The following is a 19,099-nucleotide window of genomic DNA, read 5'->3' on the forward strand; positions in this document are numbered from 1 at the left end:
CCCCTCCGGAAGGTGAGGGGAATGGATTGGACTCCGGTGGGGAAAGCGGGTGTCTAGAAGTGGTGCTAATGGGAAGAGATTTCTGGTTTCAAAAGAGGATGCTCTGCCACAAAGAGCGGCTCGCGTGCTGGCCTGGGCTCTAGCCGAGGAGAGATCCCGGGAGAACTCCGGAGCTCGCGGGGAGCGCTCCTCGGAAGACCGGGGTCAACATGCCCGTTCGCAGGGGGCATGTGGCACCACAAAACACATTTCTGGGGACAATCATACGGAAATTTGAAGGGCAAAGTAAGTTCATTTGTTCTCTTCTCTCTCCCTCGCTTTCTGCTTCGATAGTGCACTTGGCGTCCGCCGCTTCCAAGCTGAGGAGACGGCAACTCCGGGGCTCTGTCAAGTTCAGAGGCTGTGAAACCGAGTCAGGAGGTTCGAATGGCAGCGCGAGTGTTCTGCCTGTGATATTAATTGTGATTTACATTTTAGATTATGGTCTCCATTATAGGAGGCAATTTGATCCTCCTCTCCCACTGCTCCATTATCTGCCTTGCCACTTAATGTCCTACTCTTCTACTATCTTACAGGGAACGTACTGGTGTAACATGGGTTTATATTTTGTGGCCGTTTTATTGTAGACTTTCTGAAAGTCAGGAGCAGGGCAGAGCATACTGTTGGAACAAGAGAGTGTTAATGGTAGCAGCGATGTAAATGGCTATGCAAACTGTATTTTATTACCTTGGTTAAATTGCAAGGCTGTGGTATGACAGGGATGGTTGCTTTTGCTAGTTTATAGAAGCTAAACTTTGCATGGAATCAATGCAAATCCCAAGCTGGATAATTTGGGAAAAGTAATATCTGATCCGTGTTGATTCCCAAGGCAAACAGTTCATTATTTAAAGAATATTTTTGTCCCTTCATTATCCCCTTAAATTTCCACTAGAAATTTAAAAATTGAAGTGTAATAAGTAAATCGCACAAAGACTGAATGCAGAGAAATGTAATATTCTCATATGCACTAATTATGAGGAGTACATAATTGTTATATAAATACATTAATTTTAGATCCTATACTTGTTAAATTTATACTTGACATTTCCTTAAAACTACATTAACACATTTATTTTTGTACATTATGCAGTTATTTTGGCACTGCATTTAGTGATGGGAGGATATAGTACTTTGTGTTCAAAATAAACTTGTGTATCCTGTTTCATATTTTATTTGGAAATAGTAAATATAATTTGTGATCAGAATTAATAAGCCCTTTGTACTAAAATCCCTACTACCATACAAAAATGCAGGGTCCCCCAAAGTAAATGTAAAAAGGTGATAACATGATATTTACTGTGTGTGTGTGTGTGTAAATATTTTTGTCTTCTGGATAATACATATTATGAAAAGGTGAACCTTTGCATTATTAAACTACTAATTAATGTAAAATAATTTCATTGCTAATAGTTTCATTTTTTTTTTTTTTAATATGATGTGTGTAGTATGCCTTAGAGAGATAGAGAAAAGCCAAATCCAGGAATAATAACTACTCTAAGAAAGTTGTACTCTAAGGGCCAAGGTTGAAATGAGGAACCTGACAGCTACAGGATGCTTCACTGTTTTGGCTTCTAAAATACCTTACAATTAAATGGCATTCTGGAACTATCAATGGGCCAGCTGCTTATCTGAGTGTGCATTAGGACCCTTGAGAATCACAGGGCTTGAGAACTAGACTATTTGGGAAATGATAGTCTCAAAATTTGAAGAAAAGCTTCTTAATACTTTTTGTTAAAACTACTTAGGACCATTAATTTCTTATTTAGAGTTTTTTTTTTCCTTTTAAAATCTGGGCAGTTAGCAATTTGGGAAGCACCTGCATTTCAGATCTCCTATTATGCAACAAATTGTTCCAGTGTTTATGAGAATCTTGAGGAAGCTTTTTAAAAGATGCCCTACTATCTTTTCATTACAGATAAAAAATTTATCATTGCAAATGCCAGAGTGCAGAACTGTGCCATCATCTACTGCAACGATGGGTTCTGCGAGATGACTGGTTTCTCCAGGCCAGATGTCATGCAAAAGCCATGCACCTGCGACTTTCTCCATGGGCCCGAGACCAAGAGGCATGATATTGCCCAAATTGCCCAGGCATTGCTGGGGTCAGAGGAGAGGAAAGTGGAGGTCACCTACTATCACAAAAATGGTAAAGTTTATCTATTTAAGATTCCTTGTGTTTTATTCCATTAAGATGAAATTTTGACAATTGATTACTGAAAGTTCATAGTCAGAGAAGCCCCTAATAGTCAATTGGAGACATATGATTTGCTTGTAGTGTTGCAGGATTCAAGAAATGTGGAGACTCTCATTAGTGGACTAGTACGGACAATTTCTTTTTTGAATAAGGGTACTCTGTACTCTTCAAAAGTCCAGTAACTTAATGTCACTGAGGACAAAATGCCACAAATCAATCTTACTCTCTTCCCTAAGGAATAACTTAAAAGCCAATAATTTCCTGGTTGCGCTGATACGCATTTAGTAGGAGAGAAATAAGGTTTTATTTGCTTGAACTTGAAAATATTTCACAAAGTCTTGTAGAAAAATGTATATCTGAAACTAAGACTGTTACTGTTATAGACGTTTCTTGGCTCTTCAGCTTTATTTGGTAGGCAACACCTCTTGTTTCTTTTGATCCTTTTTATATAAGATTAAGGATGATATATAGGAACTTATAAAATTGGTCTAGTAAACCTATGTATATTCAAATAATAAAGGCTGTTCATGTATTCAAGATTTGTCCAAAAGTAAGAAATGGAGAAAAGGAACTATGATATGTAGAATTATTAGTATTCATTTTTATAGCTGCAGCAAAACTGGCATCTGAAACTTAAGGTCACACCTCAACCTCAAGGGCACTCCTCCTTCTTTTAGGCTTGCTATGGGAGCATAAACCTGTTAGACCTATAATAGTTCTCAAAGAAATGGGCATGCATTCATTATATACATAATATATGTATATTAACTCACATGTATGAATATTCAGATATACCCATTTTAAAGTATATACATTCTGAAATGTGAACACTTAATGATATCTGACAATTTAGAGCTTAAAGGTAAATCAATTAAAAATGCATGTTATCGTTTGTTTTGTTGATATTGCTTTATCATTTTTTAAATTCCATTGATAGAAATCAGTGAGGCAGAGGGGTATCTAGTCAGATTTTTAGGTAGCTCTTAAGATTTATAAACGAGTAAATGAATGATGTGTTATAGCTTATATCATATAATGACTCATCATTTGGTAAAATACATTCTAACAGGGAAAAGGTTTAGCTCTTCCTCTTATTTTCTCATAATTAAATATTTCATGATAGAAAATGTACAACTCTTAATTACTGGATTTTCCTTAACATCATCTTAAGTGGGTATGAATAACAAAGTGTGACTGGAACAGGTTTGTATAACTTTGGATTAATCTGGAATGAAATCAGTTATATCATTACCAATCAAAATAGAGATAGGTTTTAAAGTTCTCATTTTCCCCCTACTTTTCCATCAGTAGGGTTGGCATACTAGAAATAGCTTAATTGCTCTGTTGTCTTGAAAGCATTTCTTGGACAGAGGCTCTCACTACTCAAATGCAGTTCATCTTTTTTGTGTGTGTATCTGATGCCAACAGTTGGATGTCTGACATTTTTTCCCATATGAGTATCTATCACGATGTCCCATAGTCTGTATTGTGGTTACTGTAGGGTGTGTTGGTTCTAATGTTTTCTGGTACATTTAAGAATTTTTTCAACTTGTAGAATTTAAGTATAAAATGAATCTGGACTGTAGGGATCACTTAGATACTAACTATATTTTTCAGACCATATTTTCAGATAGAAAAGAGTGTTATTTATTAAACTGCAAGTAAAATGGTGATGTTTGGAAGCCTAGTTTAACTTGTACAATGTGACTGTGTAAAATGATCTCAAAACACCTTTAAAAACCAATTTAATGTGGAGTCACAAACATGGATGTAAAAATTTCTACAGTAAAAGTGCTGGTACATTGACTAATGCAAATCATACCATCAGTGATTTGCTTGGTTATATGAATTAAAACCTCGTTGTTTTAGACAAGGAATCTTTATTTGGAAGCTTGTTTAGGTATATAAATATCAACCTTTGGTGATAATTTTGATTCTGTTGCCTTCATTTTCAGTTGTGACTCAATCTTCAAGGGCTTGAGTATCCTCAGAGTCAATGACAGATGCTGCCTATTTTGCTTTTATTTTTATGGGGAACATGAGGTGATGGGCCAGCTTTTTCTTTTTTTCCAAAGAAAAATATTAATTTGAATGACCTTTGTAGATTGAGAAGACACAGTCAGACTTATCTGCTCTGAATGTAATAAACTTGTGTTTTTGCTACTAGTTCAGATACCTTGAATAGAATCTTCTGAGTGTATTAGTTTTATTCACATGGCAACTGCAAAATCAGTCAGAGCTTGTGAAGTTCAAATGCTTTGAAAGTCTTCCCTGCCAGCCACTCTGCATTTATAAAAGCAGGAAAGGACAAGATCACCAACATTTTCATTGGTTTGTTTCCCAAAGTTTCCTTCATTCTTTATTATTGAGGTCATTTACTTTTGAGAGGTTCTTGGTTTCGTAAGTATATGCAGTATATGCTTCCTTTATTTATGCTTTATTTAGCATTTCATTGTAATATGAATCGTGATGCAATAAGCACAGTGAGAAAATTAACAAAAAGTTGAGATATACTGTTTCCATTTTTTCCATTCACTCACACTGGAGTAACAAAAGTATGCCCATGGCATTATTTCTGAAAGCTTGTTTTCCAAAGTGACCCAGAGGCTTTATAAGCAGTTTAAACTTTTGATCTATGCAAGGAGTTCACATTGACGTGGTGTATGGTGAGCTGCATGATCACCACTGTGAAGCAATGCTTCCTACAATATTCCTTTATGTGATTTTACCAGGTACAGTTGGGCTTGCTGTTTACCAGAATATCAATTTTTTAAAACCTAGTTATTTGCAGTAGGAATACTTGACAGCCCTTCCTTTGAGGATTCTATTTTACAGCTGAAGTCATTATTGCATAAATCATTCTTGGCAGCTGTGAAATATTGCTTGAGGTGATAAAGCTGTAAATCTTTTGACATAAAACTCTAATTATACAAAACTATAATTACGCTGAAGCTTATATAAGGATGGGCATGTATTTTAATAGCATAATACATGTACTTTAAAAACACCTTTTAAGCAATAGTGATTGAGAAATAGCAAACACTTCAGCTATTAACTAGCTCATAGTTTGGAGATGATGTTAATAGTAAGGTAACAGAAGAACAATTTAGTTGGTCATCCTTTAATTTATTGCTCATCTGGTCTGGGGTGTGTCATGGAACAGAGCTAGCTAGTTGAAGTGCTAAACTGCCTCCGTCACATCTAGATATGTGATTTTTACCTTAAATTATCAAGCCACTCTAAGCATTTGGAAAAATCAAAGTAAATTTCTCCAAGAGAAATAAAGGTCTTAACTCAGTAGGAAAACAGGACTTAAAATGCATTATTTTTAGAGGTCAGAGTGTTTCTGTATTTTTGCCACTATGCTTTCAGACATAGTGCAATGGCAACTTTTTTTTTTTTTTTTTAGCAAATCAGAAATGTCCCTATCTTTGTGTTGCTTTTAAAGAACTAAAGGATGAGAAGGGGCTGAGGGAAGTCCTTTTCTGATCCAGTCAGAGACCAGATCCAGACAGGGCACCAGTCATGCTGGGACCAGTACAAAGTTCCAGAGGTATTGTTTGATTCAACTCAACTCAAAAGAGGTTTTGGTTTGGTAGGATTGAATCTACCATCTCTAAGAATTATGAGAAAAGGCCTTATAGAAAAGACTGTGTTGTTAGGAGTAAAGTTGAAGATGCATACTGAGTGCCACCTCTCTCTCAGGTAAGGTCTTAGGCACTAGAGAAACAGTAGGAGGAGATGCAAAGGAGTATCCAACCTTATCTCTGCTTTCAGGATGTTTGAATCATAGAGTGACTAATGTGCATTTCCATCTTCTAAACCCCAAGATGTTTTCTTGAAATTATTTTTAAAGAAAAACACTATATAGACTATGAATTGAAGAAGCTTTTATATAAATGGAGACCAGAATTTAGGGTTAATTACCACTCTTCCTCTGTTCCCCACATCTAAAATAAACTTGTCTATGTGTATTTCCTCTCACCTTTTGTCACTATACATAAGGCAAACTTATTAAAGAAGCAGTGTAGTTTAGTTAAAATTTTAATAGCTCCAAAATAAATTTTATAATAGCTTTATATGTTATATAGCATGCAAATATTCAGCCCTCTTAATTTCTGAATTATGTAAGTAGAGATAAAGATGGTAGTCTTTAGAGAAAACTAGAAATATATTTTGTGTGCGTGTAATTCAAGCAACAAGAAAGTTTTCCAGGGAAGATCTTGCCTAGAATGTGTTTCGGTGTTCATTTAAACTTTCAGTTTATGCATTTTCATGCTCCGTCCAGTAGTATATAGTAACAACAGTAACATAAACTACATTTTCTTTTACATAACTAAACTTCATAGCGTTTCATGGACTCTAGTTATTGTATAGAATTTAGATTTGATCAATTGTATTTGTTGATAAAATAAGAATTCTCAAAAAACTCTCCTCCTCACAGTTTGAAAATTTTATTTCAGTATTGTCCCAAGTGAAAACAAAATGTCCTAAAACTGTGGGTGCGCTCTGTTCATCAGCCCTTTTCCCCACCACCAGCACCATACCTCTAAACACGTTTGGTGCTGAAAAGAAGCTGTCTCGTCTGCCAGGTTGCGGAATAACTACTCAGTTACTTTCTCACCCAAGGGGCTTGAGAACACGGTCAGCTTAGGGCTATAGGCGTAGGCTAGACTTAGTGGGAGGAACTGACTTCTCTGGCTTCTGTTGGCTTCCAATGTTGTTTTTATTTTTATTTTTTGGCTATAAATAATCACTAAATCAATTACTGGTGGTCAGCAGTAGAGAGAGTCCTAGGATAATTGATTCGCAGGGAAGTAGCAGTTGGAGTATAAAATGTTAAGACATCAACATTCATCTGGCCATCTAATCTAGAAATCTCAGGGTCATTTTCTGTTGTCTGCTCTCTGTTCTCCCTAAAGCCAGTTAGTCCCCAATTCCTTTCAATATTTACATCTGAAATATCTCCTAATGCCAACCCCACGTTTCCATCACTGCCAAGTGCTCTGTTGAAGCCCTCTTCATCCTTCTTCTGGAGGATTGAGGACTGAAGCTTCCCTCCCTTTACAATTCATTCTCTACAATACCATCAGAGAGCTATTTCTGAAATAAAAATCACATACGACTGATGACTTATCAGAGCCAAAAGTCATTGTAAATGAATTTCATGTACTAAATAATGAGTACAACAATCCCATAAGATATATGCTCTTATTCTCCTTATTTTATGAGGAGAGCCCTGCACCTGAGAGAGATGAACTTGCCAAATCACACTTAAGTGGTGATGCCCAAGCCCTTAAAAACTTTTCCATATTTTCTGCTCAAACTACTTAGGTCATGCCTTGGCTTAAAAAGCTATCTTAAGTCCTTAAAACTCTCACTGATAAAGTTCTGGACTCTTTAGTATGATACTTGGTGCCTTCAGAGTTGAATTCACTTGATTTTTTAAGTAGGATGTGTTTAGAGGAACTAGCTGGACCCCCAGCTCTGACAGTAACTAGGTGAACTTGATCAAGTTTACCTTCTTGATGCCTCAGTTTCCTTTTCTGAGATATATTTGGAGAATAACATCTACTTTGTTAGGCTGATTGAATGTTTTATATAGAACAAAGTACATAGCATTATTTATAGTGTGGTTTCCTGCCCATAATATGTGTTTGATAAATATCAATTAGTTGAATATCTTGCCAACTCCATTTCTCCTACAAATCTTATGCTCCCATAATACTGGACTGCTCAGAGATTCTGAAAGAACCCATGCCCTTTTATGTCACCAAGGCTTTGTTCACCCTTCAGAAGTCTTCCTTTACCTATAATAAACACCGCAAAGTCTCTGTGATGGGATTGCATTTCCCTCAGCTTCTCACCCTAAAGAAAGCATTATCATCCTTCCAACGACAGATCAAAACAAATCTCTGTGATGTTCTTCCTGATGCCCCCACTGCCTGTTCCTGAACATTAACATTCCTCTGTATCTCTACAACCCTTGGTTCTCGACTCCAGGGTAGCACCTGGGATGTGCTACATGTCATTATATATTATTGTAGTTAATTTTGAGCTCATTCAAAGAAAATACCAAGTCTTATTAATTTCTATGTCCAGAATGTATGGAAGACTGCCTGGTATGAACTATGTGCTCAATTAGCATTCACACAAAGAACACAGAGAAGATAAGAAATGGAAACATAGAGCTGGGGAAACAAGAAACAGATTAACATCAGGAGATTTTGTGCAAAGTGTGTTATAGGGAAAGTGTGATGTTTTGATTTTTCTTATTATTTTTTTTAACATCTTTATTGGAGTATAATTGCTTTACAATGGTGTGTTAGTTTCTGCTGTATAACAAAGTGAATCAGCTATACATATACATATATCCCCATATCCCCTCCTTGTGTCTGCCTCCCACACTCCCTATCCCACCCCTCTAGGTGGTCACAAAGCACCGAGCTGATCTCCCTGTGCTATGCGGCTGCTTCCCACGAGCTATCTATTTTACATTTGGTAGTGTATATATGTCCATGCCAGTCTCTCACTTCGTCCCAGCTTGCCCTTCCTCCTCACCGTGTCCTCAAGTCCATTCCATTGGACTACGTCTGCATCTTTATTCCTGTCCTGCCCCTAGGTTCTTCAGAACCATTTTTTTTTTTTTAGATTCCATATATATGTGTTAGCATACAGTATTTGTTTTTCTCTTTCAGACTTATTTCACTCTGTATGACAGACTCTAGGTCCATCCACCTCACTACAAAAAACTCAATTTCGTTTTTTTAATGGCCGAGTAATATTCCATGGTATATATGTGCCACGTCTTCTTTATCCATTCATCTGTCGATGGACACTTAGGTTGCTTCCATGTCCTGGCTATTGTAAATAATGCTGCAGTGAACGTTGTGGTATATGACTCTGTTTGAATTATGGTTTTCTAGGGTATATGCCCAGTAGTGGGATTGCTGGGTCATATGTTAGTTATATTTTTAGTTTTTTAAGGAACCTCCATACTGTTCTCCATAGTGGCTATATCACTTTACATTCCCACCAACAGTGCAAGAGGGTTCCCTTTTCTCCACACCCTCTCCAACATTTATTATTTGTAGATTTTTTGATGATGGCCATTCTGACTGGTGTGAGGTGATACCTCATTGTAGTTTTGATTTGCATTTCTCTAATGATTAGTGATGTTGAGCATCCTTTCATGTGATTGTTGGCAATCTGTATATCTTCTTGGGAGAAATGTCTATATAGGTCTTCTGCCCATTTTTGGATTGGGTTGTTTGTTTTTTTGATATTGAACTGCATGAGCTGCTTATATACTTTGGAGATTAATCCTTTGTCAGTTGCTTCATTTGCAATATTTTCTCCCATTTTGAGGGTTGTCTTTTTATCTTGTTTATGGTTTCCTTTGCTGTGCAAAAGCTTTGAAGTTTCATTAGGTCCCATTTGTTTATTTTTGTTTTTATTTCCCTTTCTCTAGGAGGTGGGTCAAAAAGGATCTTGCTGTGACTTATGTTATACAGTGTTCTGCCTATGTTTTCCTCTAAGAGTTTGATAGTGTCTGGCCTTACACTTAGGTCTTTAATCCATTTTGAGTTTATTTTTGTGTATGGTGTTAGGGAGTGATCTAACTTCATTCTTTTACATGTAGCTGTCCAGTTTTCCCAGCACCACTTATTGAAGAGGCTATCTTTTCTCCATTGTATATTCTTGCCTCCTTTATCAAAGATAAGGTGACCATATGTGCGTGGGTTTATCTCTGGGCTTTCTATCCTGTTCCATTGATCTATATTTCTGTTTTTGTGCCAGTACCATACTGCTTTGATTACTGTAGCTTTGTAGTATAGTCTGAAGTCAGGGAGCCTGATTCCTCCAGCTCCGTTTTTCTTTCTAAAGATTTCTTTGGCTATTCAGGGTCTTTTGCGTTTCCATACAAATTATGCAATTTTTTGTTCTAGTTCTGTGAAAAATGCCATTGGTAGTTCGATAGAGATTGCATTGAATCTGTATATTGCTTTGGTAGTATAGCATTTTCACAATGTTAATTCTTCCAATCCAAGAACATGGTATATCTCTCCATCTGTTTGTTTCATCTTTAATTTCTTTCGTCAGTGTCTTATAGTTTTCTGCATACAGGTCTTTTGTCTCCTTAGGTAGGGTTATTCCTAGGTATTTTATTCTTTTTGTTGCAGTGGTAAATGGGAGTGTTTCCTTAATTTCTCTTTCAGATTTTTCATCATTAGTGTATAGGAATGCAAGAGATTTCTGTGCATTAATTTTGTATACTGCTACTCTACCACATTCATTGATTAGCTCTAGTAGTTTTCTGGTAGCATCTTTAGGATTCTCTATGTATAGTATCCTGTCATCTGCAAACAGTGACAGTTTTACTTCTTCTCCAATTTGGATTCCTTTTATTTCTTTTTCTTCTGTGATTGCTGTGGCTAAAATTTCCAAAACTATGTTGAATAATAGCGGTGAGAGTGGGACACCTTGTCTTGTTCCTGATCTTAGAGGAAATGGTTTCAGTTTTTCACCATTGAGAATGATGTTGGTTGTGGGTTTGTCATATATGACCTTTGTTATGTTGAGGTATGTTCCCTCTATGCCTACTTTCTGGAGACTTTTTATCATAAATCGGTGCTGAATTTTGTTGAAAGCTTTTTCTGCATCTATTGAGATTATCATATGGTTTTAATTCTTCTTTGTTAATATGGTATATCACATTGATTGATTTGTGTATATTGAAGAATCCTTGCATTCCTGGGATAAATCTCACTTGATCATGGTGTATGATCCTTTTAATGTGCTGTTGGATTCTGTTTGCTAGTATTTTGTTGAGGATTTTTGCATCTATGTTCATCAGTGATATTGGCCTGCTGTTCTTAGGAACAATTTTCACCTTAATTGTATTAACGGACCTATTTCTTTGCTTAATAAACTAAGGTATTAAATAATCTTCATAGCCTATAACTATGTAGATAACTAGAAAAATATTTAATAAAGAGAAGAGCTGGTAACTAGGAATTATTAAGCCATTACCCGTGTTCACTCGCCACCAAATCAAAATGTCACTCACTAGTGTCTCCAATAATCTCTGTGTAATAGCCAGACACAAAGTTCTCTTGTGACTTGAATTCATTGCTATGTTTGACACAGTTACCCCACCGACTATACAAGTTACACAGTATTGGCATTTTATATCTAGTAGAACATCTCATCCCTCACTGCTTCCCTTGAGAATTCTTAATTGGTAGTAAAGCTTGATCTCAGGGTCACTCAATAATGAGTGTTAAATCTACAATAATAAAGTTAGCTTATTAAAAACAATACAAATAATAATTATTATTATTGTCAAATGAATGTTTTCTCTCTCTTTACTGTGCTGTCTACATTTAGCAAAATTATAGAACTACCGAGAAGCAATGGAAGACATTAATCACCATAGTGAGGAAATTTGTCCTATTACTGAACAGTTAGGAAGGTCAAATTGCCACTTGTCACAGATGCGTTACAAGAAAACCGAGTACCAGGCTTGTATCACCATGACTGAACATTTCATATCTTCCTCTTGCTTCTTTAATTTGTATGAAATATCTAATTAAGAAAATCAAAGTACTCTTTCTGTAGACAGTTAAATTGTTGTTGAGGCAACTCCCATGCCCTTTGCTCGGTTAAGTGGACCTGTGTGTGTTCAAGCTCTCCTTTTTGTGGTTTCCACTGTTTTTTGGAGTGTCTCGCACTACTTTTTACTTCTAAAAAGGGTAAAATAGCCTTAGCTGGCTCTTGGTGGATAAGAATTGGGGAGAAGGAGTGAGAGAGGACTGGGGTGTATTTTGGACCTTAGTCCTGATCAGTTTCTAAAATAACCTCAAACTGGACTGCACTGGTGGGCAGGGCTGTCCGAGCCACGCTGCTTTGGTTCACCTGCTTTTTCCTCCAGGACAACCAGTCAGAAGACATTGTTACAGCAGGTGGAATCTCACCATTGCTGGTTTTGTTGTCTCCCTTTTTCCTTCTTTCCTGAGAATCATTAGGAGTGTTTCTGTTGTCGTTCACTCTTTTGATAGGACATTAATTCTTGTGTGTTGTTTGAAATATCGGTTTTGAGAAACATGTAATAACTGCATGGGTTCAAGACAACTTAAAATGACTATGTCTTCTCATACTGACCTCTGTGTTCCGAACACCCTTCTTAATTCTGTTCAGTGAAATCTGCATTAATGACTCAAGATGATGTGCGTGATGACAAAAATTAAAGTACAAAATTGGTGGTGGTTTCATAATCAATTTCTCAAAGATCAAGTAAAGAACAAAATCTAGGAAAAACTAAATAAGGTATTTATATGCAAAAAAACTATTTGCGTTAGAAAAGATCACCTATTGAAACCACAGCCCTAAGGGCTTTGAATATACTAATTAAGACTGCATGAATCCAATAAATGCAACGTGCAACATTATATGTTGTGTGACTAATTTTTAAACACGTTCCCATTTACTTCTCTTAGCTAAATTAGTTAAATTTTCTTCCGGTTTTGCTAAAAATTTCCATGTACACCATCCATTTTCTTTAATCGTGTTAATCAGTTAATGTTTAGCTACACATTTATTTAGGTCTTTTGTATACATGGTTGTGTACTCTGGGTTTTAGTTCTTCTGGTTGTAGTTCATGGACCATAGCCCTCCACCCAATATAGATCTTTTCCCAAAGGATTAATGTTAATTGAGTTCCAATTCTGTACAGGCTCTTTATATAAATTACTTTATCTGATTTTCATGACAGCTTTGGGAGTAGACATTATCCCACTTTACAGATTTAAATGAAGTTCAGAGTAAAGTACTGATGATCACAGGGCAAAGTGGAGATGAGGTTTAAAATCTAGATTTGTCTATGCTTGCAAACTTTGTTGCCTCCAAATGATACACTTTTTAAACCTTACTCTACCCCATCCTATATGTCCTAATTCTAGTTATTAATCACAGATTCTTATTGATTGTTTGAGGTGTGAACCTGATTAATTTAATTTGCACCAAAGGGTGAATGAATGAAGCAAGCTTTATCCTAGGTATTTTGTATTTTAAACAGGACAGTCATTCAAAGTCAATCTCTATTTGGCAGGATGTTTGATTTCAGTAGGTTGATGATAGCTGGTGTGTGCCTGTAGTCTTTGCATTATTATTAATGGCACTCTTTTTTGCTCTTAAATGTGTCTCTGTTTTGGACTGTCAACTTAGGTTTGGGAGACATTTTTACTTAAGGCTCCCTCAGCTACTATGTGTCTATTTCCTTATCCAGGAAATCCAGAAGAAAATGCATGGGGTAGTGTGATTCAGGAGCAGAAGCCCTAATGTATTCTTATCCTCTCTCCTTCCTACAACAAGGTTTTATTTCCTGGCAAAATTATGTGATTTAACAAAATTCACCAAAATTCACCAAAGTATTTAAAAGGGAAGTCTAATTTACTGGTATGAAGAGGGTTTGGTTTATTTAAAACATCTCCAACTTTTTTCACCTTGGGCCAAATGTCAGACTCAGTTTGTGCTACACACCCTACGATCTTGTGCCTTCCAACTCCTCCCAGAGCCTGCCATTCTCTCCTTTACATGATCTCTAAATTTCTCAGGCAACCTTGTCCACAGTTCCTAACATTTTTTTCCCCTTGTCTCTACAAGAACACCTATGAAATTTTCTTGTATTAATTTGTTTCTGTGTCTGTCTCTTCCACTCAAAGTTAAACTCTCTGAAGGGACTTATCAATGCACTTATTTTGAAAAGGGAGGAAATGGAAGGAGAGCAAAAAATAAATTTAAAAGAACCCAGGAATACACCTGTTCACTGATGAAAATGTCAGGTAGCACGTTCTAGAGAAGTCTCACTCATTCAACATCCTGTGCCTAGATATGGGAGTTGTAAAAATTAACAACTTATGTTGTTTATTAGTTGAGTAATTTAACTTGCTCCCATGTGGCTTGTATCTTATAGAGCAATTTGTTCTAGTACTCAATAACCTGTAGCTTTTTCTAAAAAGGCATAACAACTAACCAACCTTCTTCAGTTCACCTAGAAGGAGAGAGGTGAATGGTTAGGACAGTCCAGATAGATCCTTAATGTCTACACAGTCAGCTGATTCTGGTGGGGCAACCACAGGTCAATAAAAGGGAGAATATGTCTACATGTTCTTATAATATATGCAAATTTGCAGGCCATCCTAGCTGTCCCTGGATCTTCTTAGTTGAATACATCAAATAATCATATCAATGATCAAAATTTGATCATTTTATGATCAAATACTCAAAACCTTGCAATTATTCTGATGTCTTTTTCTGCTCTCTTTCTCCACACACTGAATACAGTCTCAAACTTACATGTGTCTCCAAACACATTTAATTCTTTTGCCTCAACTCTGAGTCATGGATTGAGATTGTAAGGCCTGTATGGTATCAGCAGACACTTCATCAGTCACATCCTGATACAGGATTTCACCACCTCAGCAAGGACTTCATGTCTACTCTCTCTCAAAGTGGTGTAACTCGACTGTCAAAAAATTAGAAAATAAGAGGATAGACAGAAAAAAAGTACCTATAATCTTGAACCTAAGAGATAGCCACTGTTAAAATGATGGCATGTATTGTCTATAATTTTTCTACCAAAGACACATACACTCACATATGCACACACACCCACTTTTGTTTTATATGATCAGGATAGCATTATATATACCAAACTCTAGCCTGTTTTCCTCACTGAAAACTTTATCCTGAATGTGTATATATTTTAATGATTGTATAATCTTTATAACATGGCCAGCCCATAAATTATTTTAATATTCACAAAGTATTGCATTGAAGGAAATAACATATTACCGACAATACCCTATTATTGAACACTACCATTTCCAACTCTTCATAATTGTAAAAGCATACTAATTTTTCCTTAGTATATACTACTAGAAGTATAATTGCTGGGTAAAACAGTATGTGTACCTAAAAACCTTTGGTACCTCCTGTCAAATTATATTCCACTTAATTGCATATTTTCTGTGTACAATAAAATTGGTATTCTTTTTAATTTTTGTTGACCAATAAAAATAGTATCTTATTGTCCGATCACTGAATTTAACCCCAAATCGTTATTGAAAAATGTGTAGAAAATATTTAGAGCTAACAGTGCTCAATATTGCCGAACCTATGGAGCTATGGGACTGTCCTGTCTGGATGCGCCTCCCCACACCAGGGTCCGTCTTCCAAAAACTGCTTTTCACATTTCATATTTTCATTTCAGTAATTTGCTGGCAGTTTTCCAAGTCTTGGATTCAGAAACTAGTACCAATTTTTGACTATTTAGCAGTGTTCCTTGAATTTTTTCTCCTTTCTATTTAGAATGAGTTGGATTTTAAGTTATTTTCAGTATTGCTTATTATCTATGAAAACTATGATGAAATGCTTGATTAGTGAAAAGTTTTTATTCAATAACTCGCATATGAATATATCTACATATACATAAATATATTCAAATTTTTGTAGTTTTGTTTAGATTCAAGTGATAGGCATGAAAGGCAATAAATTCATAATAAATAAACTTTCAGCTAGGATACCATGTAACAGAAATGAAATATAATCGTAAGTGGTATCAATTACTCAAAATTACACAATAATGTGTGAGGAAATATACAAGCAACAGAAACTCAACATAGTATTAGATAAGCTGCTAACTCTATCCCAGTATAATACTACCGAAGTGACTGCAGAGAAAGATCGCTCTCTTCCTAGGTTGCAGAGGAACTTAATCAAGACATGCAGAGCTCAGGTAATCTCATCTTTCTAGCTGTGACTCAGTTCTCGGGTCTTCCCTCCAGGTGTTCTTCGTAATGAATATCACTTAACCAAGACTCAGTAGGATTTATGGATTCCTAAACTGCTATTCTCAGAATTTGCTCCCCGAATGAAGCACTACACAAAAATGCCACTAATCATGCACAGCCCCAACTGTCCTGTGCATTGGCTTCTATTCAGTTCTCATTCTATAATTGCAGGACTTGTTTCTTTGCGCAGTTCATGTTTCTAGAGTTGAGCAGAAGGTGTCCTACTGAAATTTCACACCCCCCAACATTCATTATTTTAAATATATTCAGAACAATGTGAGTATAGTGCAAGTTACACAACATTTGTTTTAATTATTGGCTCCTTCGAGGATGCCAGTAACTTCAATGATGAATTTCCCTCTGGAGCATAATTAATTTAAAAGAGTTCTGTTAGTACTTTTTATTATTAATCTAAATTTTTTGAAAATGTGAGGGATAGTGATTATGCTCTCTAAATCTTTACCAAGTAAGAATTTTATAATATTCTTGCTTTTTCTTCAATAATAGAAAATAAAGCTAAATGTCTGGTTGAACTACAGTTCAGCTATAGAAATGAAAGTTAATCTCGAGTGTAAACAAATAGGAAAGAGTAACTTCATAAGTATTTCCTATGTGGCATTTGAAAAATCACTAGTAACAATAAAACTTTTTTTTTCAGAAGAGAGGGCTTACAAATTTTAGCTAGAATATCTGAGGTTATAGAATTAAAATATTAAAATATAAAAAAATGAAGGTGAAGCCGACCTTCTAATTATTTTAGCTGCATGTTGAAATACCCAGAAAAAACAAACAAGAAATTCCAGGCATTTTCTTTTCATTCCGGCAGAAGTAATACGTGCTAACTTCTGTTAAAGATTCCAAGAAATATGCACCAAAAAAACCAGAAAACTTTTTCTGAAGTAATGAGATTATAATGTAACCAGGCAGGGCCTTCTTGCTACCAATTCCATTGTTCCAGAATTGGAATAATCAGCCCTCCCCCATCCCTACACCCAGTTTATCTATAACTCAAGTGAAAAATCAGATCCTGGAATTTTTTCTTTTTGTTGATTTTAGTTTATTTATATTTGTATACACTGGTATCTTGCTAATGAGTTCAAAGACTGGGCTTGCAAAATTGTCTATGGTAACTTATATGTTGTTCTATAACTGGGATGAATGAAGTAGTAGAGTGTGGTATGAACACTTCAACTGATATTAATAGTAACTGTCATTCACTGAGCCCTTACAGTGTGCCTGTACTCTTCTGAAATCTCATTTTTTCCTAATCCTCACGACATCTTAACAAGTAGGTATTTGATTATTCCCATTTTCCAGATTGAGAAGCTGAAGTCAATAAGCTTTCTGAAGGCTACACAAGTAGCATATAACAAAGCTGTGATTTAAGTGTGGGTTGTCTTCTTTCAGAGCCTGTGCCCTCAGAACTCTACTGTACCACCTCAACCCCCCTCCTGTCCATGTAGGGTCTCTAAAACACGGTGCACACATATTTGACATAGAGTCACCTTCCATCTTGATAGAAAAATGTAAATTGTTTCCGGATTTTAAACATTTACATGTTTTAAATTTGGAGGCTCCTAATCTTCTCTCAAATGCATTTAGACAAACACTTCTGGTGTTTCAGAAATACTTTAAATTCACCTCTCTTTCCCCATTGCCTAAAGTAGCTACTCAACAAATAATTTCTTTAAGTAAATAAATGAATGAATTAAACTTGAGGCAAACTCTCTGAACATTTGATCTGGTGGTTACTTCTTCAATAATGTGGAAGTTGTCTCTTGCCTATTTGAAACAGATGATAAAGGAGGAGCATAGCATAGTGTCTAAGGTCATGGACTCTGTAGTCAGGTGCTTGGGTCTAAATCCTGAAATATTCATCGTGTGATCTGCAAGTTACCTAATTGCCCTGTCCTCAACTTCATCATCAGTGAAATGGCGACTATGATAATAATAGGACCTATCTTACAGGGATTTATGAGGACTAAAAGTGTCTATATTTGTAAAAGCACTTGCAAAAGCTCTTGGTACCTCGTAAGTGCAATGTAAGTGTTAACAAATAAAATGATACGAACATTTAAAAAATGTGAAAAGGAATTGGGTTAAAAATACATATTAAGTTGATATTCTTACTGAGTGTTGTGCTCAAAAGGAAATTTGGAGCCGCATGTGTGACTGAGTAAAAAACATGAACCAAATTTTGACGTCAGTAGGTAAAAGAATGTATCAGCAGTATTTCTTGAAAATTTAAAATGTGAAATTCCGGGGACTTTAGTCTGGTGATTATGGCCTCAATCAAATTCTGTATAATTTAATTTATTTTTAGACCTATTTTGAAATGCTGAAACTCGTTTTGTTTTAGGTGTGGTTGCCCTGAAAATGTCAGCAGTCTGAGCAACTTGGGCTTTTACAGTTTTTCTCTGCACAGCTATCTTTCAGCTACACTGCAGCAGTTCCAGAATGGTATTCCAGAAACCAGTGTATTTTGAAAGCAATAGTTCCTCAAGTCACAGTGAGGTGTAAGCTCAGTTTACCCCTCCTCCTCCCAGGATTTACTGGGAATCAAGATAAATCTTATTTAAAACGAAGATGTGGAATTAATTGAAACCTATTGATTTGGAGAAAATATGTAGATATAAATACTCAAATATAGGCACCATAGTTAAAGTGACCATATAATTTGTAATCCAAAGAAGGATTCTTTTTAACATAAAAGGGGAAGTTATTAATAATTATAACAGGAGAACAGAAAAATCCAGGACTGTCCAGACAAATTGAATGTATGAATACTCTAAATACAACCTATATTTGGCCCTGTGTATCAGAGTCTTCAAAACGTAATCCATTCTATAGTACAGATTTATCTTGAACAATTTTTAGGTTCCTGAAACTAGTGAGTTTAAAAATGTAGCCACTCATTCCTGTGATGCCTAAAATGCTTACTGTGTAGACAAAGGCAGTATCTTGCAATCTGGAGAAATGAGTCAGAATTCTTCTAAAGAATATATTGCACCTG

The 19,099-nt window shown here is 35.8% G+C and overlaps 1 protein-coding gene across 1 annotated transcript in view; it reads left to right on the top strand.

Annotated features, from left to right (window-relative positions):
* Window positions 1–209: 209 nt before the first annotated feature.
* The window catches only part of KCNH7 (potassium voltage-gated channel subfamily H member 7), a 445,052-nt gene continuing 426,162 nt past the window's right edge, over window positions 210–19,099 (top strand). The window contains exons 1-2 of the mRNA XM_068543961.1: window positions 210–285; window positions 1,955–2,185. Of these exons, the coding sequence (XP_068400062.1) occupies window positions 210–285; window positions 1,955–2,185 (307 nt within the window). The remainder of the gene's footprint in view (window positions 286–1,954; window positions 2,186–19,099) is intronic.

Source organism: Eschrichtius robustus, chromosome 5 (genome assembly GCF_028021215.1).
Source record: "Eschrichtius robustus isolate mEscRob2 chromosome 5, mEscRob2.pri, whole genome shotgun sequence".
Classification (NCBI taxonomy): Eukaryota; Metazoa; Chordata; class Mammalia; order Artiodactyla; family Eschrichtiidae; genus Eschrichtius; species Eschrichtius robustus.